This window comes from Salvelinus alpinus, chromosome 16 (assembly GCF_045679555.1).
Source record: "Salvelinus alpinus chromosome 16, SLU_Salpinus.1, whole genome shotgun sequence".
Taxonomy (NCBI): domain Eukaryota; kingdom Metazoa; phylum Chordata; class Actinopteri; order Salmoniformes; family Salmonidae; genus Salvelinus; species Salvelinus alpinus.
This window is the reverse complement of record NC_092101.1, coordinates 29,797,109-29,825,034: the sequence shown is the minus strand read 5'-3', so window position 1 is coordinate 29,825,034 and position 27,926 is coordinate 29,797,109. Positions and strand designations below refer to the sequence as shown.

The 27,926-nt window shown below is 42.9% G+C and overlaps 1 protein-coding gene across 6 annotated transcripts in view; it reads left to right on the top strand.

Moving 5' to 3' along the window:
• The window catches only part of LOC139541315 (circadian locomoter output cycles protein kaput-like), a 44,228-nt gene that overhangs the window by 6,926 nt on the left and 9,376 nt on the right, over positions 1–27,926 (top strand). For 5 of the 6 annotated variants that reach the window (XM_071345831.1, XM_071345832.1, XM_071345829.1 and 2 more), the window contains exons 2-5: positions 12,523–12,589; positions 14,409–14,643; positions 16,288–16,379; positions 27,047–27,109. In XM_071345831.1, the coding sequence (XP_071201932.1) occupies positions 16,360–16,379; positions 27,047–27,109 (83 nt within the window). In that variant the 5' untranslated portion in view covers positions 12,523–12,589; positions 14,409–14,643; positions 16,288–16,359. The remainder of the gene's footprint in view (positions 1–12,522; positions 12,590–14,408; positions 14,644–16,287; positions 16,380–27,046; positions 27,110–27,926) is intronic. The other variant, XM_071345828.1, reaches the window with a different exon arrangement.

The following is a 27,926-nucleotide window of genomic DNA, read 5'->3' as shown; positions in this document are numbered from 1 at the left end:
TGCTTGACTGTAGGCAAGACACACTTGTCTTTGTACTCCTCACCTGGTTGCCGCCACACACGCTTGACACCATCTGAACCAAATAAGTTTATCTTGGTCTCATCAGACCACAGGACATGGTTCCAGTAATCCATGTCCTTAGTCTGCTTGTCTTCAGCAAACTGTTTGCGGGCTTTCTTGTGCATCATCTTTAGAAGATGCTTCCTTCTGGGACGACAGCCATGCAGACCAATTTGATGCAGTGTACGGCGTATAGTCTGAGCACTGACAGGCTGACCCCCACCCCTTCAACCTCTGCAGCAATGCTGGCAGCACTCATACGTCTATTTCCCAAAGACAACCTCTGGATATGACGCTGAGCACGTGCACTCAACTTCTTTGGTCGACCATGGCGAGGCCTATTCTGAGTGGAACGTGTCCAGTTAAACCGCTGTATGGTCTTGGCCACCGTGCTGCAGCTCAGTTTCAGGGTCTTGGCAATCTTCTTATAGCCCAGGCCATCTTTATGTAAAGCAACAATTCTTTTTTTCAGATCCTCAGAGAGTTCTTTGCCATGAGGTGCCATGTTGAACTTCCAGTGACCAGTCAGTATGAGGGAGTGTGAGAGCGATGACACCAAATTTAACACACCTGCTCCCCATTCACACCTGAGACCTTGTAACACTAACGAGTCACATGACACCGGGGAGGGAAAATAGCTAATTGGGCCCAATTTGGACATTTTCACTTAGGGGTGTACTCACTTTTGTTGCCAGCGGTTTAGACATTAATGGCTGTGTGTTGAGTTATTTTGAGGGGACAGCAAATGTACACTGTTATACAAGCTGTACACTCACTACTTTACATTGTAGCAAGGTGTAATTTCTTCAGTGTTGTCACATGAAAAGATATACTCAAATATTTACAAAAATGTGAGGGGTGTACTCACTTTTGTGATATACTGTATATATATACACAAAATAATGATAGCCTGACTATCTTGGGATAAATAGGTAAAAGATCTATTGAATACTGTTTCTGATGTTGATGTCATTGTCTACTGTTGTACTTGTACTTGTTTTTGTTTGTGTTGTTTGTGTATTGATATGATGTAGGCTAGTCTTAGAAAGCTTGGACATACTGAGGGCTCCTTGATGACTTTGCCAGAGCAGTCTGTCTGTATCTTGCATCTCCAGAGAGCACACTCTTCCTCATTCAGCAGTCTGTAACTGTGGGAATTTCCCCTATAGCCAATGATCTCACTGTCTGGGCTACAGCAGACAGACAACCGCTGAACTGATGTCTCCTTCCACCCTCCCTCCATTCAGCCCCATGACTGAGTTTGATGATATGAACATTAGGCCTAATGGAGTAGATCTCAGCAGGAATACATTGTTGCTGGGCTGTAGTTGGTCATCTGTAGGGTAAATTCAAACCTTTTGGGAAAACTCTGCAACAAGTATTGGGATTAAAGGCTCAAAACTGAAGAAAATTGTGCCTTTGATCAATTGACATCCCTGATAATCATCACCATTGGCTGTGATGCTATTAAATTAGAAGTTTAATTGTCATATGCAGACAGTGTTTGGCAGAGCGTACCACCCTCTGTAGCGCTTTGCGGTCCCTGGCTGTGGAGTTGCCGTACCAGGCTGTGATGCAGCCCGACAGTATGCTCTCGATGGTGCCCCTGTAGAACACGGAGTGCCCTCGGAGACAGTCTACATTTCTTCAGCATCCTGAGGTTGAAGACTCTGTCGTGACTAGTTCACCAAGGTGTTGGTGTGGTTTGACCATCTCAGCTTATCGGAGATGTGTACGCTGAGGAACTTAATGTTTTTGACTGTCTCCAATGTGATCCCGTTGATGACCAGGAATACGACTTTCCCGAATTGGATCCTTTGTTCGTACCCCCCAGGGCAATTGAACTTATCCCAGAGGCTGCTCCAAGACGCCGCTGGCAGAGAAGGGGTATTCGGGGTGGACTTCTAGTCCGACTCAGGAGGCGGGCACACCATCCACCGCTTCCGATTAGATTACTCGCTAATGTTCAGTCTCTGGACAATAAAGTAGACAAGCTCAGGTCGAGGATCTCCTTCCAGAGAGACATCAGGGACTGTAACATACAGAATCATGGCTCTCTCGGGATATACTGTCCCCGTCCATACAGCCATCTGAGTTCTCAGTTCATCAAGGCAGAAAGGAATAAAGAACTCTCTGGGAAGAAAGGCGGTGGTGTATGTTTCATGATTAACTACTCATGGTTTGATTGTGATACCATACAGAAACTGAAGTCCTTTTGTTCACCCGACCTAGAATACCTCACAATCAAATGCCGACCGTATTACCTTCCAAGAGAATACTCTTCAGTTATAGTCACAGCCATGTATATTCACCCTCAAGCTGATACCACGACGGCCCTCAAGGAACTACACTTGACTTTATGCAAACTGGAAACTACATCCTGAGGCCGCATTTACTGGTGCTGGGGATTTTAACAAAGCACATTTTGAGAAAAACACTACTGAAGTTCTATCAACACATTGACTGTAGTACTCGCTTAGGAAAAACATTAGATCCCTACTACTCGCCTTTTCAAGACTCCTACAAGGCCCTCCCTTTGGCCCTCCCTTTGACAAATCAGATCACGACTCCTTTTGCTTCTCCCTTCCTATAGGCAGAAACTTGAACAGGAAGTACCCGTGCTAAGGACTATTCAAGTCTGGTCTGACCAATCGAAATACATGCTTCAAGATTGTTTTCATCATGCGGACTGGGATATGTTCCGGGTAGCTTCAGAGAATAACATTGACGTTTACCCGGACACTGTGACTGAGTTCATCAGGAAGTGTATAGGGATGTTGTTCCTACGGTGTCTATTAAAACCTACCCAAACCGTGGATGGATGGCAGCATTCTCGCAAAACTGAAAGTGCGAACTACCGCATTTAACCATGGCAAGGTGACTGAGAATATAGTTAAATACAAACCGTGTAGTTATTCCCTCCGTAAGGCAATCAAACAAGCAAAACGTCAGTACAGAGACACAGTGGAGTTCCAATTCAACAGCTCAGACACGAGACATATGTGGCAGGGTCTACTGACCATCACAAGATTACAAAGGGAAAACCAGCCACGTTGCAGACATCGACGTCTTGCTCCTAGACAAGCTAAACGCCTTCGCCCGTTTTGAGGATCACACAGTGCCACCGACGCGGCCCGCTCCCAAGTACTGTGGGCTCTCATTCTCCGTGGACGACGTGAGTAAGACATTTAAGCGCGTTAACCCTCGCAAGGCATGTTAACCCGGCCCAGACAGCATCCCAAGCCGCGTCCTCGGAGCATGTGCAGACCAGCTGGCTGGAGTGTTTACGGACATATTCAATCTCTCCCTATCCCAGTCTGCTGTCCCCACTTGCTTCAAGATGTCCATAATTGTTCCTGTACCGAAGAAAGCAAAGGCAACTGAACGAAATGACTATCGCCACGAAGCACTCACTTCTGTCATTATGAAGTGCTTTGAAAGGCTAGTTAAGGATCTGTTGTGTCTTTGGCTATGCCGGATGAAGTGATATGCCATGCTATTCTATAAAATAATTTCTCTGTAATTAATATTACCTGACTAAGCTAATCAGGTAAATGTAATTAACTAGAAAGTCGGGGCACCACAAAATAATGTTTATAGAGCTGTTATCATCCGAATAAACTCTTAAAGACCTAGTAATCGTTTACATCAGTAGCAGTCAATATTTAATCCTCACCTTATTCAGTCCCATCTGAAAGTTGTAAATTCGAACCCTGGCTAACAAGTTGAATAAGCAATACAAAATTTGGTTTAATTATTTATTTACTAAATAGCTAACTAATCACACATAATTACATCTACACAGAATGGATCATACATTGATTACAAATTATGTCATAAAGGAAAACGTCCCTAGCGGACGGAACAGATATGACGGCTGGTTACACAAAGAAAGGGGGTTGGGTTTTGAATGAAAGAGTGGGAAGAATGAGGAACAAAAATATCTCTATCGATCTCTATCGGGCCGTAGGCAGCTATGCTATCGTAAATACAGTATCTTATGCATTCTAAATAACCGCCCATTTGAAAAAGGAAAATGCAATAAATATTTACTCTGAGCTGCGCTTCGGTAGATTGGTCGTAGATAGGCCGGGTTATTCGGCATGGATCTCTTGTCCTCTGAAGAATGTCTCTGGTGGTAAACTGGAAACGTTGTAGTATCGTTGTGTGTGTTAGACTGGATACGTCGTCCGTCCTTTCCCATCCCACGTTTACAGCGGCTGCTGCTAACTCAACGGCTAGGAGGTATCACTTCTGGAGTGAATCAGAGTTCAAAGTTCATACCAGGTTGCCATACTTTTAAGCTCGTGCTATATTCTGGCTGGTATAGTCGAAATTTATCCTTTCGGCGTGTTGATCGTCATCTTCACGTTGAAATTCGATGCTATTTTCGTTAGGTTCTTGTCGTTCAAACAGAGCTCACGCTGAGGTTGGCTTAGTTCTGTAGGTGATCTTTGTCCTTTCAACGTGAGGACCGCAAGTCCTCACGTCCTTGGAACAGAAAGTTGAATTTTCGTCAACGGGTTTATATTGTGGTGAAAGAAGGGCGTGTTTCATAGTTTACAACCAATGTCTGTTCACTTGGGCAGGGCCTCTGAGTGAGCAGAGTTTCTCTATGACAAACCGTTCTCTCATTTAAGAAGCTAAAATTACATTTAATCTTTTCACAAATAGTTTCATATTTAAACATTTAAATTGTACAACAATTCCATGTGAATCTGATAACTAGAATGTGTCGACTTTCCAAGATAGTTTATGTCATCCTGTCATTAGTAGTAATGGCTCAGACAACAACTGATCTGAGATCATATTCATTAAGTTCCAACGCATATTTTTAACTGGTTGAATTACCGAAATATGGTTCCATTTCCCACCTTTTGATGTTACCAGACTCTCTTTGTTACAAAGGCTTTACAAGAGTCAACTCTATAGAGTAGAGAGAGAGAAAAGGGGAAAGGTATTTATTGGGGTCATAAACCTCCCCCAAAAGGCCAACCTCATGACAGATCATCTTAACTCCACCTTTCCTGACACACTAGACACACTTCATTTCCCTTACCGACTCAATAGATTCACAGACGATACAATCACCATCGCAATGCACACTGCCCTATCCCATCTGGACAAGAGGAATACCTATGTAGGAACGCTGTTCATTCAACACCATAGTACCCTTCAAGCTCATCATTAAGCTCGGGGCCCTGGGTCTGAACTCCGCCCTGCGCAACTGGGTCCTGGACTTCCTGACGGGCCGCCCCCAGATGGTGAAGGTAGGAAAGAACACCTCCACTTTGTGATCCTCAACACAGGGGCCCCACAAGGGTGTGTGCTCAGCCCCCTCCTGTACTCGCCTCTTCAACCTCAGGAGGCTGAAGAAATTTGTCTTGGCCCCTAAGACCCTCTGAAACCTTTACAGATGCACAATTGAGAGCATCATGTCAAGCTGTATCACCGCCGGGTACGGAAACTGCACAGCCTGCAACCACAGGGCTCACCAAAGGGTGGTACGGTCTGCCCAACGCATCACTGGGGGCACACTGCCTGCCCTCCAGGACACCTACAGCACCCGATGTCACAGGAAGGCCAAAAAGATAATCAAGAACGTCAACCACCCGAGCCACTGCCTGTTCACCCAGCTATCATCCAGAAGGCGAGGATGGTACAGGTGCATCAAAGCTGGGGCCGAGAGACTGTAAAACAGCTTCTATCTCAAGGCCATCAGACTGTTAAATAGACATCACTAGCCGGCCACCACCCAGCTACTCAATCCTGCACCTTAGAGGCTACTGCTCTATAAACATAGACATGGAATCAGTTGTCACTTTAATAATAGAACACTAGTCACTTTAACAAAGTTTACATACTGCTTTACTCATCTCATATGTATACTGTATTCTATTCTACTGTGTTTTAGCCAATGCCACTCTGACATTGCTTGTCCTAATATTTATATATTTCTTTATTCTATTATTTTACTTTTAGATTAGTGAATTGTTAGATACTACTGCACTGTTGGAGCTAGGAACATAAGCATTTAGCTACACCCGCAATAACATCTGGTAAATATGTGTATGTGACCAATAAAATTTGATTTGAGGATGGGGGCGTGCCCAAGTACACAGGGAGTACAGGAGGGGACTGAGGACGCACCCCTGTGGGGCCCCCGTGTTGAGAATCAGTGTCGGAGGTTTTGTTGCCATATGTGTGTGCAGTGGGTGAGGTGTTTGTTGACTCTGTTGTCTGTTGAGTCAAACTAGTGTAGCAGGTGACTGTGAAATCGGAAATGTTTTTTTGTTAGTCTGTTTGACCCCAGCCAATAAAGACAACCTTTGGACCAGGCGTGTCTGCAGGACTTTTTCACATACAGAGAAAAACGCTCATGTAGGCCAACACTCATGATGCATATGGGGGTAGGTGGCGACCAGTGTGCAGTTGGCATGGCATCTTTTAATTTCCTCCTCTCATGTGCTGGCCTGGCAGTGCTCATTCCCCCTCTTTCTTTCTTTTTTTTTAAACCCCACTGATCCAGTTGGCTGCAGTGCGGGGCCCTTGGTATGGTTCAGGCCCCTGTGGGACAGTGGCGGGACCCCTGCCAGCCTCTCCCTTCTCCCGCTGCTAGTGGAAACCGCTGCTCTACTCTCAGACATTCCTGTCTGTGGGCTGTGGGACACATGCAAGCAAAGACTCCTTTTGTGCTGCCCGAGGCTGCGGATGCATGTTCTTGGGTGTAACACAGCTGGCTGCCCAGCTCTGGGGGGCTTCAGCTGCCCAGTGGTGGAGAGACTGGCTGGGGTGGGCAGGGCACTGGGCAGCAGCATGGATAGAGGAATAGCTCCAGACCTAGGCTTTAGCCTAAGCCCAGCTACAGTATGGGTCAATGACCATCAGAAGAATCAAGCCTGCTGCTGTTTGTCAGTAACTTCACTTACCAAGAAATCCACTGTATTCTCTGTTTTCTTGGAAATGTCAGCCTACTAATTAGAAGCCATTAACCACAGTGTGCACTGTAGCAGGCACACCCTCTCTTATTTTCTGAGTGTGATTAACAGGGAGAGGTGCAGACTCTGATCTGATAGCGGTAGAGAAAGATGGTGTATATGCAAAGTGTGTGTAAATGTGTATTTGGTTGCAGTTCCCAGCAGTGAATGTGTTGATGCTCGTTGGTGGTTTCTGACTGCATTAGATTAATGAGGGATTCTCTGCCACAATGGCTGTGTTTACACAGGCAACCCAATTCTGATCTTTTTTTCCACTAATTGGTCTTTTGACCAATCACATCAGATTATTTCACATCATATCAGAGCTGATCTGATTGGTCAAAAGACCAATTAGTGATTTAAAAAAAATCAGAATTGGGCTGCCTGTGTCAACGCAGCCATAGAGCAGAACCTCTAATCCAGTTTATTGTCTGAAGGTTTTAAATGTTGACGATGCGAGCCGATGGACCCGTTTCTATGGCTATGGCGGACTCATTTTTCCCATCCCTACTGTAAGCTCCCTGCTGCTACTTTTCAGACGTTGACACTCGGGCTATCCTACCCACTCACTAATAAATGGACCACAAGTCCTCATTGTGTCAGGAATGGTACATACAGGTTTAGGCTCAGTTTAGAGAGGACCCGTTCTGTATGCCAAGGTCCATATGATCCGGATCAGATTTTTTTGTTTAATCTAGGTACGTTTTTTTGTTGTTCTGTTTTCCTTACCTTTATTTTCTGTATTCCTTCTTTGTTCTGCTCTGTTTACCCTGCTATATTCATTTTAACCCTGTTTTATTTTTTACAATGCTTCTAGACCAGAATGGGGAAAGCACTTTCCTTGATGGAAAGAGTTTCTGCTGTATAATGGCAGGGGGGTGGGCATGCTTGGTGATTGAGTCTCTCTATCTCTCATATATTAAAAACAGGGAGTTTCTACTGTATAACATAGAAAGCACACGTATGGGGACAGTCTCTTCTCTATAGCGTTACGGAATACTCAAACGGTAATGGATGGTTTAGACTGCTTGCGAGCAACATCCTGTGATGGAGGTAGGTACTCTCTGCGGTAGTTAGACCATCATAGGGCAGCCTCAGCCAGATATGAAGGGATTCTCTCTCTGCTCTATTATAGAATAGGGGAGGCTCACTCGGTGATGGAGTCTCAACTGTAGAGGAATTCAGCTAGGCTATTTTTACCCTGCATGGCGCGGGCGGTTGCTATGGCGTTGCCGATGGGCACCGTCGCTATGAGTGCGTGATGACAAGCGGCACCGAGGATCCACTTCACGCACAGCACATCAGCACAATTTGTGTGTGTAGAAATGGTGAGAAAGTGTTGGAGTGAGATTTTGTGAGTGCGAGAAGCTATGTATTTGAGGCTACTGAGAAATGATGAAGGGGCTTCTGTGTGGGAGGTGTATTTATCTGTTCGGGTGTATATGAGGGAGAAAGAGAACATTTGCGGCGTCAGTGATTTGAGTGGCTGCTTTAAACATTTCTCTTTCCCTTCCACCACTTCATTTTCCATTTCCCTCCCTCTCTTCTCCGAGTCTCCCTCTCTTCTTTTCGTAGTTCCTTTGTCGCACTACTGCCCCGGGGAAGCCAGGATGCATTTGGTTACTGTGTGATTGGCTTCCAAATGTTGTAAAATGCCGGTTAGGGACTTGATTGGCTGTTCAGGGCTCATGGTGACATACTCTGCTCACTGGTTGGCTGCTCAGGGTTTTACGGTGACTGAAAGTGCTCTGTTATTGGCTGCCTGTGGAGCTGTGATGAAGTATAAAGGGGAAGGAGGAAGAAAGTAGGTCATTGTGTCAGCAGGTCAGTGAAGCACTGAGTGCAGTTATACAAGCACAGCTTTTTGCTGCAGCTACCGCTTGTGTTCCTGCTGCTACTGCAACTATTGCTGCTTTAAAGGAAACAGAAATGTTGCTATTAACCCTACTTCCTATCATTCCTTTGCTCTCACATCATGCTTTGTCTGCATGTCTTTTCCCACTGTCAACACTCTTTTCAGTGTTGACAAAGTTTTAGTGATTGTCAGCTTTTAAAAGAACAGTGTATGAATGAAACAGTGCTCTCTGCTTTGGTCTGATTACCCCTCCAAAAGCTGTAGGTGAGATGAGACACAATTCACTTGCTGTGACCCATATTCACCTTATGTAGCCCTGCCCACTTGACCCGAGCTATTTTGAACGCGTTTGTCTTTCAACTTCCTGCGCATTGACACACAAGCAAAACCATTGTAAAATATGAAATACATTTGTCAAAACTATTAAATAATGTGCACAGAATTTGAAATATGTTATTATCTGTTGAGGAAAATGTATGTGTAACGGATGTGAAATGGCTAGCTAGTTAGCGGTGGTGCGCGCTAATAGCCTTTCAATCGGTGACGTCACTCGCTTTGAGACCTTGAAGTAGTGGTTCCCCTTGCTCTGCAAGGGCCGCGGCTGTTGTGGAGCGATGGGTAACGATGCTTCGTGGGTGACTGTTGTTGATGTGTGCAGAGGGTCTCTGGTTCGCGCGAGGGGACGGACTAAAGTTAAACTATGAAAACATTTTAAATGTTAGCCAATTTTTTTTCCAATCAATGCTTGAATGGACAATGTCGTTAACGCAGAATATCAATGACAAAAGGCAAACAGTGCCGAAGTGTTTTATGTAAATAACATTAGGATATTTTATCTGTTGTGCCTCAAAGCTAACTAGCTAACCTGCCGTGTTAACTCTATGGGAATGCTAATTATGCTAATGTCAGCTTCCGAGTGCTTTTACTACGAAAACACATTTTTCAATGTTTTTCCCCACCATGAAATGACCATATCTTTCAATTCTGTGCACTTTATTTATAGCCTGATGACACAAATTTCATCCGCTGCTCTGTTGTTTGCCACATGCTTGAGTGTGAGACGGCCATCACTGAAGTCGTTTGTGGTGACGAGGGGCGTCAACAGCGATTTTTGAGCATCTCTAACCAATGAGTATCAAAGCCAATGACCAATTTTCAAATCGCTGCTTGTCCACGTGTTCTGGCTCTGGCCCAACCCATCGGTTTCTGGACCAATCAGATGGCGCCCTTGTTGCCAGGTTACATAAGGTGGATAGAAACTCTGCTGCTGCTGTTACATACATGGTCATGTTGAGAATTTATTAAACCTGTAACCTTATGTTATCGACAGAGACCCTCACATTTTATGTTATGGACAGAGTCGTCATTCTCTGTGTGATGTGTTTGTGGTGTGAGAGCCTGTGTGTCGTGCTGCTTGTGCAGGTCAAATGTATCTGTTTTTTATTTATTTCACCTTTATTTAACCAGGTAGGCTAGTTGAGAACAAGTTCTCATTTGCAACTGTGACCTGGCCAAGATAAAGCATAGCAATTCGACACATACAACAACACATAGTTACACATGGAATAAACAAAACACACAGTCAATAATACAGTAGAAAAAAATAAAACAAAAAGTCTATATACAGTGAGTGCAAATGAGGTAAGATAAGGGAGTTAAGGCAATAAATAGGCCATGGTGGCGAAGTAATTACAATATAGCAATTAAACACTGGAATGGTAGATGTGCAGAAGATGAATGTGCAAGTAGAGATACTGGGGTGCAAAGGAGCAAGATAAATAAATACAGTATGGGGATGAGGTAGATAGATGGACTGTTTACAGATGGGCTATGTGCAGTGATCTGTGAGCTGCTCTGACAGCTGGTGCTTAAAGCTAGTGAGGGAGATATGAGTCTCCAGCTTCAGTGATTTTTGCAGTTCGTTCCAGTCATTGGCAGCAGAGAACTGGAAGGAAAGGCGACCAAAGTAGGAATTGGCTTTGGGGGTGACCAGTGAGATATACCTGCTGGAGCGCGTGCTACGAGTGGGTGCTGCTATGGTGACCAGTGAGCTGAGATAAGGCGGGGCTTTACCTAGCAGAGACTTGTAGATAACCTGTAGCCAGTGGGTTTGGCGACGAGTATGAAGCAAGGGCCAACCAACGAGAGCGTACAGGTCGCAGTGGTGGGTAGTGTATTGGGCTTTGGTGACAAAACGGATGGCACTGTGATAGACTGCATCCAATTTGTTGAGTAGAGTGTTGGAGGCTATTTTATAGATGACATCGCCGAAGTCGAGAATCGGTAGGATGGTCAGTTTTACGAGGGTATGTTTGGCAGCATGAGTGAAGGATGCTTTGTTGCGATATAGGAAGCCGATTCTAGATTTAATTTTGGATTGGAGATGCTTAATGTGAGTCTGGAAGGAGAGTTTACAGTCTAACCAGACACCTAGGTATTTGTAGTTGTCCATGTATTCTAATTCAGAGCCGTCCAGAGTGGTGATGCTGGACGGGCGGGCAGTGATCGATTGAATAGCATGCATTTAGTTTTACTTGCATTGAAGTTACGTCCAGAAAGCAGAAAAATGGGCATAGCTGAAAGTCAATGGGCTGTGACAATGCCCCTGCCCCTTCCTTTCAGGCACTTGGGGTCACACTTTATTTGGGTAGTCCATCTGTAGATGCTCTATAGATTTCCCAGCACTCCCCTCATTCACTTAGACACTCCGCCACAGCCACCACACCCCAATGTCTGTCTTTGTCTCTCTTGGTCGCTCTCTTTCTCTCCCAAAAATATGTTCATAGTTTAACATGTTGGAAAACATTCACTTTAATGGTCTGTTCTATCCAGGCATTAGTCCAGTTTGTGTGAAAGCATTGCAGTCTGTTGGGTCAGAATGGGATTAATCATGATACTGGTCATTTTAGGAAAGCTCACTATTAGAGACTTATATTGGTCAGTCGAGCTCCACTGTTGACGTCCTTGCATTGGCACAAGTAGGCATTATTAGGATCCCTAACTAGTTTAGAGACTACGGCCTGTGTCTAAACCAGGATTTTATCATGTCAGTTTGTGGCTGTCATGACCTTTCTGGCTCTTTTTTAATTTTTAATTTAACCTTTATTTAACCAGGTAAGCTAGTTGAGAACAAGTTCTCATTTACAACTGCGACCTGGCCAAGATCTAGCAAAGCAGTTTGACAAAAACAACAACAGAGTTACACATGGAATAAACAAGTCAATAACACAATAGAAAAAAAGAAAGTCTATATACAGTGTGTGCAAATGGCGTGAGGAGATAAGGCAATAAATAGGCCATAGTAGCGAAGTAATTACAGCTTAGCAAATTAACACTGGAGTGATAGATGCACATCATCATCTGCTCAAGTAGAAATACTGGTGTGCAAAAGAGCAGAAAAGTAAATAAAAACAATATGGGGATGAGGTAGGTAGATTGGGTGGGCTATTTACAGATGGGCTATGTACAGCTGCAGCGATCGGTTGAATCAGCTTTTCCATCATCATGTGTCATCGCTAAGGATATAAGGTTATGTGTACGTCTATATGTAAGGTTATGTGTGTGTCTGTTGCAGGGTTTAAGGATGTGTGTGTTTTCAGGGTATATGTTGTGTGTTTTTTCTTATTTTAGATCCCTGAAGGAAAACGTATGTTTTCTAGTCCAGTAACTTAGCGGCTCCAGACGAACCATGTGATCGGTAAGTGCTCACCTCTGCTCTGTACTAAACATATACAGTGAGGGAAAAAAGTATTTGATCCCCTGCTGATTTTGTACGTTTGCCCACTGACAAAGAAATGATCAGTCTATAATTTTAATGGTAGGTTTATTTGAACAGTGAGAGACAGAATAACAACAAAACAAAAAAATCCAGAAAAACGCATGTCAAAAATGTTATAAAATGATTTGCATTTTAATGAGGGAAAAAAGTATTTGACCCCCTCTCAATCAGAAAGATTTCTGGCTCCCAGGTGTCTTTTATACAGGTAACGAGCTGAGATTAGGAGCACACTCTTAAAGGGAGTGCTGCTAATCTCAGCTTGTTACCTGTATAAAAGACACCTGTCCACAGAAGCAATCAATCAATCAGATTCCAAACTCTCCACCATGGCCAAGACCAAAGAGCTCTCCAATGATGTCAGGGACAAGATTGTAGACCTACACAAGGCTGGAATGGGCTACAAGACCATCGCCAAGCAGCTTGGTGATAAGGTGACAACAGTTGGTGCGATTATTCGCAAATGGAAGAAACACAAAATAACTGTCAATCTCCCTCGGCCTGGGGCTCCGTGCAAGATCTCACCTCGTGGAGTTGCAATGATCATGAGAACGATGAGGAATCAGCCCAGAACTACACGGGAGGATCTTGTCAATGATCTCAAGGCAGCTGGGACCATAGTCACCAAGAAAACAATTGGTAACACACTACGCCGTGAAGGACTGAAATCCTGCAGCGCCCGCATGGTCCCCCTGCTCAAGAAAGCACATATACATGCCTGTCTGAAGTTTGCCAATGAACATCTGAATGATTCAGAGGACAACTGGGTGAAAGCGTTGTGGTCAGATGAGACCAAAATGGAGCTCTTTGGCATCAACTCAACTCGCCGTGTTTGGAGGAGGAGGAATGCTTCCTATGACCCCAAGAACACCATCCCCACCGTCAAACATGGAGGTGGAAACATTATGCTTTGGGGGTGTTTTTCTGCTAAGGGGACAGGACAACTTCACCGCATCAAAGGGACGATGGACGGGGCCATGTACCATCAAATCTTGGGTGAGAACCTCCTTCCCTCAGCCAGGGCATTGAAAATGGGTTGTGGATGTGTATTCCAGCATGACAATGACCCAAAACACACGGCCAAGGCAACAAAGGAGTGGCTCAAGAAGAAACACATTAAGGTCCTGGAGTGGCCTAGCCAGTTTCCAGACCTTAATCCCATAGAACATCTGTGGAGGGAGCTGAAGGTTCGAGTTGCCAAACGTCAGCCTCGAAACCTTAATGACTTGGAGAAGATCTGCAAAGAGGACTGGGACAAAATCCCTCCTGAGATGTGTGCAAACCTGGTGGCCAACAACAAGAAACGTCTGACCTCTGTGATTGCCAACAAGGGTTGTGCCACCAAGTACTAAGTCATGTTTTGCAGAGGGGTCAAATACTATTTCCCTCATTAAAATGCTAATCAATTCATAACATTTTTGACATGCGTTTTTCTGGATTTTTTTGTTGTTATTCTGTCTCTCACTGTTCAAATAAACCTACCATTAAAATTATAGACTGATAATTTCTTTGTCAGTGGGCAAACGTACAAAATCAGCAGGGGATCAAATACTTTTTTCCCTCACTAGCTCTGCTTAGCCCACTGATATGCTAAGTGACATTTTTGCCATATAACATTTATCGAATACATTTATTTCAGATAGCCTCTGTACCGTAGGTTCTTGTCTATGGTTGAATTGGGATTGAGTAAATAGAACATTTTACAGGTTAACTCATGTAATGTCTTCTCTTTTGTAACTAGTTAGAGCATCCGATGTAGCTGTCATGTGGTACGTCCACAGCCCAGCACGGCGGAATGCCCAGCTCAGCAAGGAGCCATTGACAACCGCTGGCCTTTGACAAAGGATCCTCCCAGTGACTCTTGTAACTACCTCCCTCCCCTAGGGGACACACAGACCCCACAGTGCCTCCACATAGGGTGGACCTTCATCCTACACCACACTCCTCATCCTCCCACAGAGTCTGTTAGACAGGAGGTAAGGTTGGGCCGGGTGCTGCTGCCCTTCAGGAATAGAGGCTGTGCGTTATTCTGTGTGAGATATATATTATCTCACACACACACACACACACACACACACACACACACACACACACACACACACACACACACACACACACACACACACACACACACACACACACACACACACACACACACACAGTTGAAGTCGGAAATTTACATACACCTCAGCCAAATACATTTCAACTCAGTTTTTCACAATTCCTGACATTTAATCCTAGTAAAAATTCCCTGTCTTAGGTCAGTTAGGATCACCACTTTATTTTAAGAATGTGAAATATCAGAATAATAGTAGAGAGAAGGATTTATTTCAGCTTTTATTTCTTTCATCACATTCCACGCTGATTAAAGGCACAGTCAACTTAGTGTATGTAATCTTCTGACCCACTGGAATTGTGATGCAGTGAATTATAAGTGAAATAATATGTCTGTAAACAATTGTCGGAAAAATTACTTGTCATGCATGCAGTAGATGTCTTAACCGACTTGCCAAAATGTATATTTTGTTAACAAGAAATTTGTGGAGTGGTTGAAAGACGAGTTTTAATGTCTCCAACCTAAGTGTATGTAAACTTCCGACTTCAACTGTATACACACACACACACACACACACACACACACACACACAGTCAAAAGTTTGGACATACCTACTCATTCCATGGTTATTGTTTATTTTTTTACTATTTTCTACATTGTAGAATAATAATGAAGACATCAAAACTATGAAATAACAAATATGGAATCATGTAGAAACCAAAAAATTGTTAAACAAACCACACAGTCAAAAGTCTTATAAGTGAAATAATATATCTGTAAACAATTGTCAAAACAAACCAAAATATTTTTTATCTTTGAGATTCTTCAAAGTAGCCACCCCTTGCCTTGATGACAGCTTTGCACACTTGGCATTCTCTCAACCAGATTCATGAGGTTGGAATGCATTTGACCTGGAATGCATTTCACTTAACAGGTGTGCCTTGTTAAAAGTTAATGTGTTGAATTTCTATCCTTCTCAATGCGTTTGAGCCAATCAGTTGTGTTGTGACATGGTAGGGGTGGTATACAGAGAGAGCTCTATTTGGTAAAAGACCATATAATGGCAAGAACAGCTCACATAAGCAAAGAGAAATGACAGTCAGTCAATACGACACGAAGGTCAGTCAATACGAAACATTTCAACAACTTTGAAAGTTTCTTCAAGTGCATTCGCAAAAACCATCAAGCGCTATGATGAAACTGGCTCTCATGAGGACCGCCACAGGAAAGGAAGACCCATGTCTGATGAGTCCAACATTTTGTTTCATGAGGAATGCTTTTCCAACAGTCTTGAAGGAGTCACAACACAACTGATTGGCTCAAACACATTAAGAAGGAAAGAAATTCCACAAATTAACTTTTAAGTGGTTTCTTCATGATCCCATATATGTTATTTCATAGTTTTGATGTCTTCACTATTATTCTATAATGTAGAAAATAGTAAAAATAAAGGAAAACCCTTGAATGAGTAGGTGTGTCCAAACTTTTGACTGGTACTGTACATTGTTTTTTAGTTTCAGGCCATGTACTGTAATTTCACTGTTAATCTCGCTTTTTCTGACAGGTTCATTCACAAATGTCTACCTCACGATTAAAAGGCCCCTCTCCATAACTGCGACCCTGAACAGGCTACAAGATGACTTCCAGTATAGGCGGGTGAGTTAGTCTACCAATCTCCTCTTACACTTGAGAGAAATGGATATCCTACCCTACCTGCTCATCTAACTGGTAGCTAGCTGTCTGTCAAATCATCTGTGACTAACAATCTATAAAATAAAACGTTTTTTAAATGTTCTCAATCTGTGCTTTACTTTGCCTGGATTTAGTCGTCATGGTGATTTCAAGCAACATTTGGTGGACCTTTAGGTGTGTGTGACTGACCTGTGTGTGGGTGGACTCAGTGGCTCTGGACCTGTTTTGAGTGACAGCAGGAATGGCCCACCAGCACGGGATCTCCCGCCTTCATCCCAGGATTAGCATGCCGCTCAGCCCTGCTCCGTTTTGAGTGGTTGGTGTTTAATTATTATGTTTATGAAAAAAATAAAAATAATTTACCCTTTTTCGTGGTATCCAATTGTCTCATCGCTGCAACTCCCGTACGGACTCGGGAGAGGCAAAGGTCGAGAGCCGTGCATCTTCCGAAACACAACCCAACCAAGCCGCACTGCTTCTTGACACAATGCCCACTTAACCCGGAAGCCAGCCACACCAATGTGTCGGAGGAGACACTGTACCGTGTCAGCGTGCACTGCACCCAGCCCGCCACAGGAGACGCTAGTGTGCAATGGGACAAGGACATCCCTGCCGGCCAAACCCTCCCCTAACCCAGACGACGCTGGGACAATTGTGCACCGCCCCATGGGTCTCCCTGTCATGGCCGGCTGCGACAGAGCCTGGACTTGAACCCAGAATCTCTAGTGGCACAGCTAGCACTGCGATGCAGTTCCTTAGACCACTGCGCCACTCGGGAGGCCATGGTTGGTGTTTTTACTCTTCCCTGATGTGTGTGTGTGTGTGTGTGTGTGTGTGTGTGTGTGTGTGTGTGTGTGTGTGTGTGTGTGTGTGTGTGTGTGTGTGTGTGTGTGTGTGTGTGTGTGTGTGTGTGTGTGTGTGTGTGTGTGTGCCGTCTCATGTGACAGAGGGGGGCCAGCCAGGGGCTGGGGCTTCTGTCGGCACCACTGAACTCCCCCTTTACTGTCATTAGAGCAGGGGAGGCAGGGGTGCGGTGGGTGGTCAGTAGAGAGTATGGAACATGACCTCATGCTGAAGGAGGGGCTTAATTTGGCCAATCAAAGGCAAATAGTTTCCTAGAAGGAGAAGTTGGGTTCCTAGAAGTACCCAGCTGAGTTTATGGCTGTTATTCACTATGGAGAGTATACTCATTCCCTCCTGGCAGGGATATACTATACCTTGCCAGGTCGTCATTGTAAATAAGAAGTTGTTCTTAATGAACTTGCCTGGTTATCTCTTTACACTCATACCCGTATACGGGTTAAAATTAGAGGTTGACCGATTAATCGGAATGGCCGATTTAATTAGGGCCGATTTCAAGTTTTCATCACAATCGGTAATCGGCATTTTTGGACACCGATCATGGCCGATTACATTGCACTCCACGAGGAGACTTCGTGGCAGGCTGACTACCTGTTATGTGAGTGCAGCAAGGAGCCAAGGTAAGGTGCTAGCTAGCATTAAACGCATCTTATAAAAAACAATCAATCTTAACATAATCACTAGTTAACTACACATGGTTGATGATATTACTAGTTTATCTAGCTTGTCCTGCATTGCATATAATCGATGCGGTGCCTATTAATTTATCATTGAATCATAGCCTACTTCGCCAAACGGTTATTTAACAAGCTCATTCGCGAAAAAAGCACTGTCGTTGCACCAATGTGTACCTAACCATAAACATCAACGCCTTTCTTAAAATCAATCACAAGTATATATTTTTGTTATATGGGATGAAAATTGATTTAATTGTGATTTTTGCTAATGGTCTACACAAAATACTCTGTCAAAGTGGAAGAATAATTCTAACAAAAAATATGAAAAATAAAACACATATCTTGAGACAATACATGTTAGAAACACCTTTGGCAGCGACTACAGCTGAGAATATTTTAGGATATGTCTCTAAGAGCTTTGCACACCTGGATTGTACAATATAAAATTGTTCAAGCTCTGTCAAGTTGGTTATTGCTAGAATGCTATTTCCAAGTCTTGCCATAGATTTTCAAGTTGATTTTAAGTCAAAACTAACTAGGCCACTCAGGAACATTCAATGTCATCTTGGTAAGCAACTCCAGTGTAGATTTGGCCGTGTGTTTTAGGTTATTATCCTGCTGAAAGGTGAATTTGTCTCCCAGTGTCTGTTGGAAAAAAGACTGGACCAGGTTTTCCTCTAGGATTTTGACTGTGCATAGCTATATCCTGCTACTTTCTATCCTAAAAAAAACTCCCTTTCCGATGACAAGCATACCAATAACATGATGCAGCCACCACCATGCTTGAAAATATGAATAGTGGTACTCAGTTATGTGTTGTTGGATTTGCCCCAAACATAACGCTTTGTATTCAGGACAAAAAGTTACTCTGTCATTTAGGTTAGTATTGTGGAGTAACTACAATGTTGTTGATCCATCCTCCTTTTTTTTCATATCACAATCATTAAACTCCGTTTTAAAATCGCCATTGGCCTCATGGTGAAATCCTGAGCAGTTTCCTTCCTCTCTGGCAACTGAGGTAGGAAGGACGTCTGCATCTTTGTAGTGATTGGGTGTATTTATACATCATCCAAAGCCTAATTAATAACTTTACCATGCTCAAAGGGATTTTCAGTGTCTGCTTTTTTTTTTTTTTTTTTTAGACATCTACCAATCGGTGCCCTTCTTTGTTAGGCATTGAAAAAACTCCCTGGTCTTTGGTTGAATCTGTGCTTGAAATTTACTGCTCGATTTGAGGGACCGTACAATTATTTTTATGTGTTGGGTATAGAGATGGGCTAGTCATTCAAAAATCATGTTAACCACTATTATTGAACACAGAATGAGTCCATGCATCTTATGTGATTTTAAGCACATTTTTACTCCTTAACATTTCCGCTTGTAATTTATCATATTTTTGAAAATGTTCTACAAAGACAATTCTACTTGACATTATGGGCTTATTGTGTGTATATCAGAGACACAAAATCAAAATGTAATCAATTTGAAATTCAGGCTGTGACACAACAACATTTAGAAAAAGTAAAGAGAATACTTTCTGGAGACACCAGTTAGACCTCTCACTCAAAACAATTTTTTTTGTCTTATTTTGCACCTACCCCAAATTTGCCATGAATATTCTTATGTTACTGAATGTATCCGGAGTATTGTCAGATTTCGTTATCAACAAATGCAATGAAAGTACAGCAAATGTAAAATGCATATATAATCAACAGTGTAATGTTTGGATTCAGTCTTGGCAGATGAACTGTTTTGTTCTCACCTTTTAGTCTAATAATTTTCCCATAATCTCCAAAATGTTCCCCTTGAAATTGCTGCCATGGTTATGCATATGCTTTCCATATTTCTTCTGTAAGAAACATTTCAATTTAGCCCTATTCATATAGGACAACTCCAGCAAGTGTACGGGGTTGAATAGAGGTTAGAACATTTTTAAATCCATTTACTTATTCACATTAGCTGCTACTTAAAGGAATAAATGGTGAGGATTGAAAACAAACTGCACAACCGCTATAGAAATACCCTTTGTCAAAAGTCCTTTGTTAGTTTTGTGTAAGGTATGTTGATAGTTTAGCAGGGGTGTCAAACTCATTTTCCCTGTGGGCTGCATTTGGTCTTCACTGAGGTTGAGGGCCGCACATAATATTGATATTCCCTCGCGGTCAAAACGTGCAAAAAATTGTTCTCTATCAATCGCTTCTGGAATTTTCTACGTTCCCTGACTGTCTAGCTTTCGTTTCAGTGACTAATAGCAAGCTGGACAGAGTGAAGAGACTATAAATGTAGGTCCATTATTTCTACACAGTTTCGATATGGTTTTTGTCATTTCATTGTCGATTTGAGATTGTTTTTCTGGGGAAAATTTACAAAAACAAGGTTGAAATGGGCCTTGAGTTTGACACGTGGTCTAAGGCATGTTGATGGCAATTGTGTAAGTATGTTTTGTGTGAGCAGGGCCTGTTGCTCATTGTCCCTTGGAGAATAGGGTTTTGTTGCCACACCCATAGAGCCCTTAGGTCTTCTGTAGCTCTGCCTCCTGTAAGGCAGAGGTTAGAGCTGACGAACACTATTACCACCATCTTAAATACACAATCCTCAGGCTTTACATGGCATCATATTAAAACACTGGCAGCTTTAGGTGGCCTAATCTAATTGTGTGCTATGGGTGGAATTTCATTTGGTCATGTGGCATCTTTAAGGGCATGTTGTTAAAGCTCTGATACCTCCAGGGAAGGGGAATGTAATAAGAAAGTTCTTCTTTCTGTCCATATCAGTTCACATTTCTCCCGAGTCCCATTCTCATATGAGAGCAAACACCATTAGGGTAAATGATAAGCCAGAGGCTGACTGTACTTATCTATCTTTGGCTTGGTGTGGGATGTACAATAGAGCTGGGATGATAAACCCAAAATTACCCACACCGACATTGCCCTCTTACCGGAGCAGTTTGCTTAGGTCGGTCATTTTCAGTGATTTATCTACACAAAGTTCCTGCACATATTTTTTTGTTCTAAAACTATTATTTGGCCAACAGTGATCGCTCCCTCTCCCCACTGTGCGCACAGAGGAGGGAGGGATGCTTTCTGATAAGCACAAGCATATGACCATTGCTCCAAATGCAATTGCGGGACAGACTGTTTTCAAAGGTACTACTGTTTATTTCTCACCTCTTAATATTGAGTTCATGCCACCACTTTACAACCGGAGTATGGTTTTGATGTGCCCACGGAGCGGAGTGCACCATTTGCGCTGAATAGGCTTACATCAAGTAGCCTAGGCCTAGTACTGGATAGTTTTGTTGGACATTACATTTACTGATAGCCATATAGGCTAATTAATAAAACAATCTAGCAACAAGATCATATTTAGAGTTAGCAATCTAGCTAAGTGTTTTGAGTTCTCACTTCCACACGTGGTGAATAATATAGCTTAGAACAGGGGTGTCAAAGTCATTCCATGGAGGGCCTAATGTCTGCAGGGTTTTGGTCTTTCCTTTTAAATAAGCCCTAGACAACCAGGTGTGGGGAGTTCCTTACTAATTAGTGACCATAATTCATCAATCAAGTACAAAGGAGGAGTGAAAACCTGCAAACATCTCAGCCCTCCGTGGAATAAATTTGACACCTGTGGCCGAGACCAATAGGCGCGGGCAAATTAATCTCTGAAGACCTCAAAACAAATCTGATCATTCTGGATCCTATTTTGACAGGTTGCACATCAAAATATCAATAATGCATTCCCTGGAAGTAATTTACATTTTCTATCATAGTATAGCCTATCTCAGTTACTTGTCTTGGCACAACAACAAAAAACTGCCACTAATGGAAAGTAGGCCTAATTGTCAATTTAAAAAATATATATAAACAAATACGTTATTTATATATATATATATATATATATATATATATATATCGATCATTGTATTTATCACTATCAAGCAAAATAGTTACATTTTATCATATTACTTTTGGTCCATATCGCCCAGCACATGGTTGTAAAATGCTTGTTTACTCTTCATTACTGTATTTGTTGTTTGCTATTAAACTATTGTGTTTCTACATTGTTGACTTTAATGGGTTTGTCTAAAAATAGCATTGGTGAGTGTAATTGAAGCTTATTTGTTTGAAGTAGCCCTGGGGTAAAAAAACACAAGCACCACATTATTCTCATGCTCACACAGCATGCACAGAAACGCATGAAGGCAAATTAGGCACAGATGCACACATACAGAAAAGCGTGCCAGTATATGTCATTCCACAGAATGTCATAGGCTCAGATCAGCACCCCCCCCACCACTCCAAGGACTCTTGGTTAGTGGTCCATTAATTATTGTTCAATGAGAAGTGTGCAGTGAAAATAGACCTTGGAGGGAGCAACCTTGAGGGAATCTTATTTGAGTCAGAAAATTATGTTCATATGACAGGGAAGATATAGAAAACCTGCCAGAGAACATATCCAACGGACAATCTCTTAGGAAAAAAGACAAAGTAACTGATGTTGGCACAAGATGGAGGGAAAGTTGGAGCATAACTAACAAAATTACAGTTTAAGAAAATATAGGCTTAATCCAGTATAAACTAATGTATGGAATTTATTATACATGAGAGAATTCATAAATTCTACAGCACAACTGCAGAGTCATGTCTTAAGTGTAAAGCAAATAATGACTGAATAACCCATGCTTTCTGGGAATGCTATAAAGTCTGGAAGTTGTGGGCAGCGCTAGAAAATTGGCTGTCAGAAGTATTACAATGTAAATGTACTTTTAATCTGTCTGCCTGCATATTTTAAGACATTTGCCTATGGGTGTGTATTCAGTGCTTGACTTGGGCCGGAGCTGTCCGGAACACCATACTGGCACTTTCAATTTTTTGGGAATTGCATACTGGCTCCTCTATAAAAATAAAGTAGCCTTTTGCTGGCCCAGATTCACACACCCTGGCAAAAAAGGTTGATCAAAGTGGAATGAAGGCGGGATCTTCATTGAATAGCAATGAAGAGTGGGCATTCATTTCCTGATGTACGGTTTGTTCAAGTTTATTTGCGTTAGTCTGTTCGAGATTGCACTGATTAAAAATGTGCCAGATGAGGGTCAAATGAGGGTTTGTAAAGTCAGGAAAAGTCATGGAAATTAGTTTCATAATTGTTGTTAATGTAATTCATGAAAGCACATATCAGCCATTATCGGAATGGCCCTTCAGTACATGTCTGGTGCTGCGTGTGTGCAATTTCAAAGATTTTACTGAGTTAGAGTTCATATAAGGAAATCAGTCAATTTAAATAAATTCATTAGGCTATGGATTTCACATGACTGGGCAGGGGCGCAGCCGTGGGCCTTGGAGGGCATAGGCCCACCCACTGGAGAGCCAATCAGAATGAGTTTTTCCCCATAAAATGTATTTATTACAGTTATAAAAACTTAGCACACGCTTGGCATTCTCTCAACCAGCTTCACCTGGAATGCTTTTCCAACAGTCTTGAAGGAGTTCCCACATATGCTGAGCACTTGTTGGCTGCTTTTCTTTCACTCTGCGGTCCAACTCATCCCAATTGGGTTGAGGTTGGGTGATTGTGGAGGGCAGGTCTTCTGATACAGCACTCCATCACTCTCCTCCTTGGTCGAATAGCCCTTACACAGCCTGGAGGTGTGTTAGGTCATTGTCCTGTTGAAAACAAATGATTGTCCCACTAAGCGCAAACCAGATGGGATGGCGTTTCACTGCAGAAAGCTGTGGTAGCCATGCTGGTTAAGTGTGCCTTGAATTCTAAATAAATCACAGACAATGTCACAAGCAAAGCACCATCACACCACCACCTCCATGCCTTACGGTGGGAACCACAGATGCGGAGTTCATCCGTTCACCTACTCTCTCACAAAGACACAGAGGTTGGAACCAAAAATCTCAAATTTGGACTAATCTGACCAAAGGACAGATTTCCACCGGTCGAATGTCCATTGCTCGTGTTTCTTGGCCCAAACAAGTCTCTTCTTCTTATTGGCGTCCTTTAGTAGTGGTTTCTTTGCAGCAATTCGACCATGAAGGCCTGATTCACGCAGTCTCTGAACAGTTGATGTTGATGTGTCTGTTACTTGAACTCTGTGAAGCATTTATTTGGGCTGCAATATCTGAGGCTGGTAACTCTAATGAACTTATCCTCTGCAGCAGAGGTAACTCTCTTGGTCTTCCTTTCCTGTGGGGGTACTCATGAGAGCCAGTTTCATCATCGCGCTTGATGGTTTTTGCAACTGCACTTGAAGAAGTTCTTGAAATGTTCTGTATTGACTGCCCTGCATGTCTTAAAGTAATGCTGGACTGTCGTTTCTCTTTGCTTATTTGAGCTGTTCTTGCAATAATATGGACTTAGCCCTATTTGGTAAAAGACCATCTTCTGTATACTACCCCTACATTGTCACAACACAACTGATTGGCTCAAACGCATTAAGAAGGAAAGAAATTTTGCACATTAACTTTTAACAAGGTACACCTGTTAATTGAAATGCATTCCAGATGACTACTTCATGAAGCTGGTTGAGAGAATGCCAAGAGTGTGCAACGCTGTCATCAAGGCTAAGGGTGGCTACTTTGAAGAATCTCAAATACACATGTTTTTTTGGGGGGGGTTACCACATGATTCCATATGTGTTATTTCATAGTTTTGATGTCTTTACTATTATTCTACAAATAAAGAAAAACCTTTGAATGAGTAGGTGTCCAAACTTTTGCTTTTGATCTGTCCGTTTCGTCTGTCCGTCGTCTACTTAGACATCTTGCTTTGAAGTAGCCTACCTTATCCATTTGATCCCTGATTTATTGAATGAAGAAATCATTTTATAAAGACAAAAGTATTTGGTTGTGATGCTGAAAAAGTCAAGCCTGCACACCCAGGAGCTCTCCTGATGGAGGGTTGACCACATGTTGATAACATGTGACTAACAGTGCAGTTCTAAGTGCCTTGATCAACGGCAGGAGTTGGTATATCTACATGGGATCAGACAAAAGTTTCCCAGCGTCAATAATGTTTACTTTTTCATGTAGGCTATAATAAGTCATGAAAATATGGTTCAACGTATAGAGGTCTATATAGCCTAATGCAATTTGTGAATTTCGGTGAACATAGTCTAATGTACCGACTTGGAAAAAGACAGCTCCTGCAATTCTTCCATCCCAAGTCAAGCACTGGGTGTAGTGAGATACGCAATGGGCTGGACGATTCTCTTCTCATCTTGAAAAAACTTGGAAGTCAATCAATCTGCCATAATTGACACAATGGAAAAAATCTAATCATTTATTATTGGGATAGCATGGGTGGTTTGTATCTGGAGTGTATAAAAAAAAACTATGACAAATATATATATATATATATATATATATATATATATATATATATATATACACACACACACACACACACACACAAAAGTATGTGGGCACCCCTTCAAATTAGTGGATTCAGCTATTTCAGTCACACCCGTTGCTGACGGTGTATAAAATGAAGAACAGAGCCATACAATCTCCATAGACAAACATTGAAAATAAAATGTACTTACTGAAGAGCTCAGTGACTTTCAATGTGGCACCTTCATAGGATACCATCTTTCCAACAAGTCAGTTCGTCAAATTTCTGCCCTGCTAGAGCCAGGAGCAACAACGGCTCAGCCGCGAAGTGGTACAGGATGCTCACAGGATGAGACCAACAGGTGCTGAAACGTGTAGCGTGTAGAAATCATCTGTCCTCTGTTGCATCACTCACTACCGGGTTCCAAACGGCCTCTGGAAGCAACGTCCGCACAAGAACTGTTAGTCGGGAGCTTCATGAAATGGATTTCCATGGCCGAGCAGCCGCACACAAGCCTAAGATCACCATGCGCAATGCCAAGCGTCAGCTGGAGTGGTGTAAAGCTTGCCGCCATTGGACTCTGGAGCAGTGGAATCGCGTTCTATGGAAAGATGAATCACGCTTCACCATCTGGCAGTCCAACAGACGAATCTGGGTTTGGCAGATTTTTGCCCCAAAGCATATTGCCAACTGTAAAGTTTGGAGGAGGAATAGTTCCAATGAAGGGAAATCTTAACGCTACAGCATACAATGACATTCTAGACAATTATGACCTTTCAACTTTGTGGCAACAGTTTGGGGAAGACCCTTTCCTGTTTCAGCATGACGATGCCCCCATGCACAAACAGAGGTCAATACAGAAATGGTTTGTCGAGATCGGTTTGGAAAAACTTGACTGGCCTGCAAAAAGCCCTGACCTCAACCCCATCGAACACCTTTGGGATGAATTTCGAACGCCGACTGCGAGCCAGGCCTAATCGTCCAACATCAGTGCCCGACCTCACGAATGCTGCTGTCACTGAATGGAAGCAAATCCCTGCCGCAATGTTCCAACATCTAGTGGAAAGCCTTCCCAGAAGAGCGGAGGCTGTTATAGCAGCAAAGGGGGTACCAACTTTATATTAATGCCCATGATTTTGGAATGAGATGGTCGACAATCAGGTGTCCATATGCTTTTGGTCATGTAGTGTATATAAAAACTATGTAGATGGTTGGAAGGACTGAGGAGCACAGTGACCGCTCACCTGGACCTGAGGAAAGTGCACCTGAATATCCACGCATGCAAACAGACAGACAAGCAGTTAATTCTGTTCTTGGAGGTGTGTATTGACATTTACTGGGTGTACACACTTATCTACACACAGCTACATGCATACTGGCACGTACACAACACCATAGGCTACAATAGGTCACATCCATGCTGACACTACTTCAGGATTATTATTTTCTAACTGCAGGCAGAACATTAGCAATGCCACTTGTCAAGGTTCTAATAATGACCATCTGACCTACATGTTAGTGATGTCAGTCCTAGTCTGCTGAGTAAGCAAAAGGTTCTGCCTTCCAAGGAAAATTAGTTGCATTCCTGGTCATTCTGCCTCAATACCAGCTGAGTCATCGAGCATGGGCTCTGTCTAAATTTAGACTATGCTTCGCACTGCCCTCTACGGACCGGGCTGGGGTAGCAGTCTGACCAATGCTATCTGCACCAGTGTTTTGGCCCGAAATAAAAATGGTTGGTTGTTTGTTTTTCAGGGATGACGCCAGCAGTATCTTTGATGGGTTAATGGAAGAAGATGAAAAGGACAAAGCAAAACGGTGAGGTCTTTATGAGCTCAAGCACTACATTAAAGACAACTCTGTACGTAAGCTTAGTTTGATCATATTAAATCACATTTTATTTGTCACATGCGCCGAATACAACAGGTGCAGACCTTACAGTGAAATGCTTACTTACAAACCCTGAACCATCAATGCAGTTTTAAGAAAATACCTAAAGAAAAAGTAATAGATAAGAATAACAAATAATTAAAGAGCAGCAGGAAATAACAATAGCGGGGCTATATACATGGGGTACCGGTACAATGTCAATCTGCGGTGGCACCGCTGTTGAGGTAATATGTAGATGTAGGTAGAGTTATTAAAGTGACTATGCATAGATAATAACAGAGAGTAGCAGCAGCATTATGGGTAGCCATTAGATTAGCTGTTCAGGAGTCTTATGGCTTGGGGGTAGAAGCTATTTTGGAGCCTCTTGGACCTAGATGTGTGGTAGCAGAGAGAACAGTCTATGACACGGGTGGCTGGAGTCTTTGACAATTTTTAGGGCCTTCATCTGACACCGCCTGGTATAGAGGTCCAGGATGGCAGGAAGCTTGGCCTCTGTGACGTACTGGGCCGTACGCACTACCCTCTGTAGTGCCTTGCGGTCAGAGGCTGAGCAGTTGCCATACCAGGCAGTGATGAAACCCATCAGGATGCTCTCGATGGTGCAGCTATAAAACCTTTTGAGGATCTGAGGACCCATGTCAAATTTGTTCAGTCTCCTGAGGGGGAATAGGCTTTGTCGTGCCCTCTTCATGACTATCTTAGTGTGTTTGGACCATGATAGTTTGTTGGTGATGTGGACACCAAG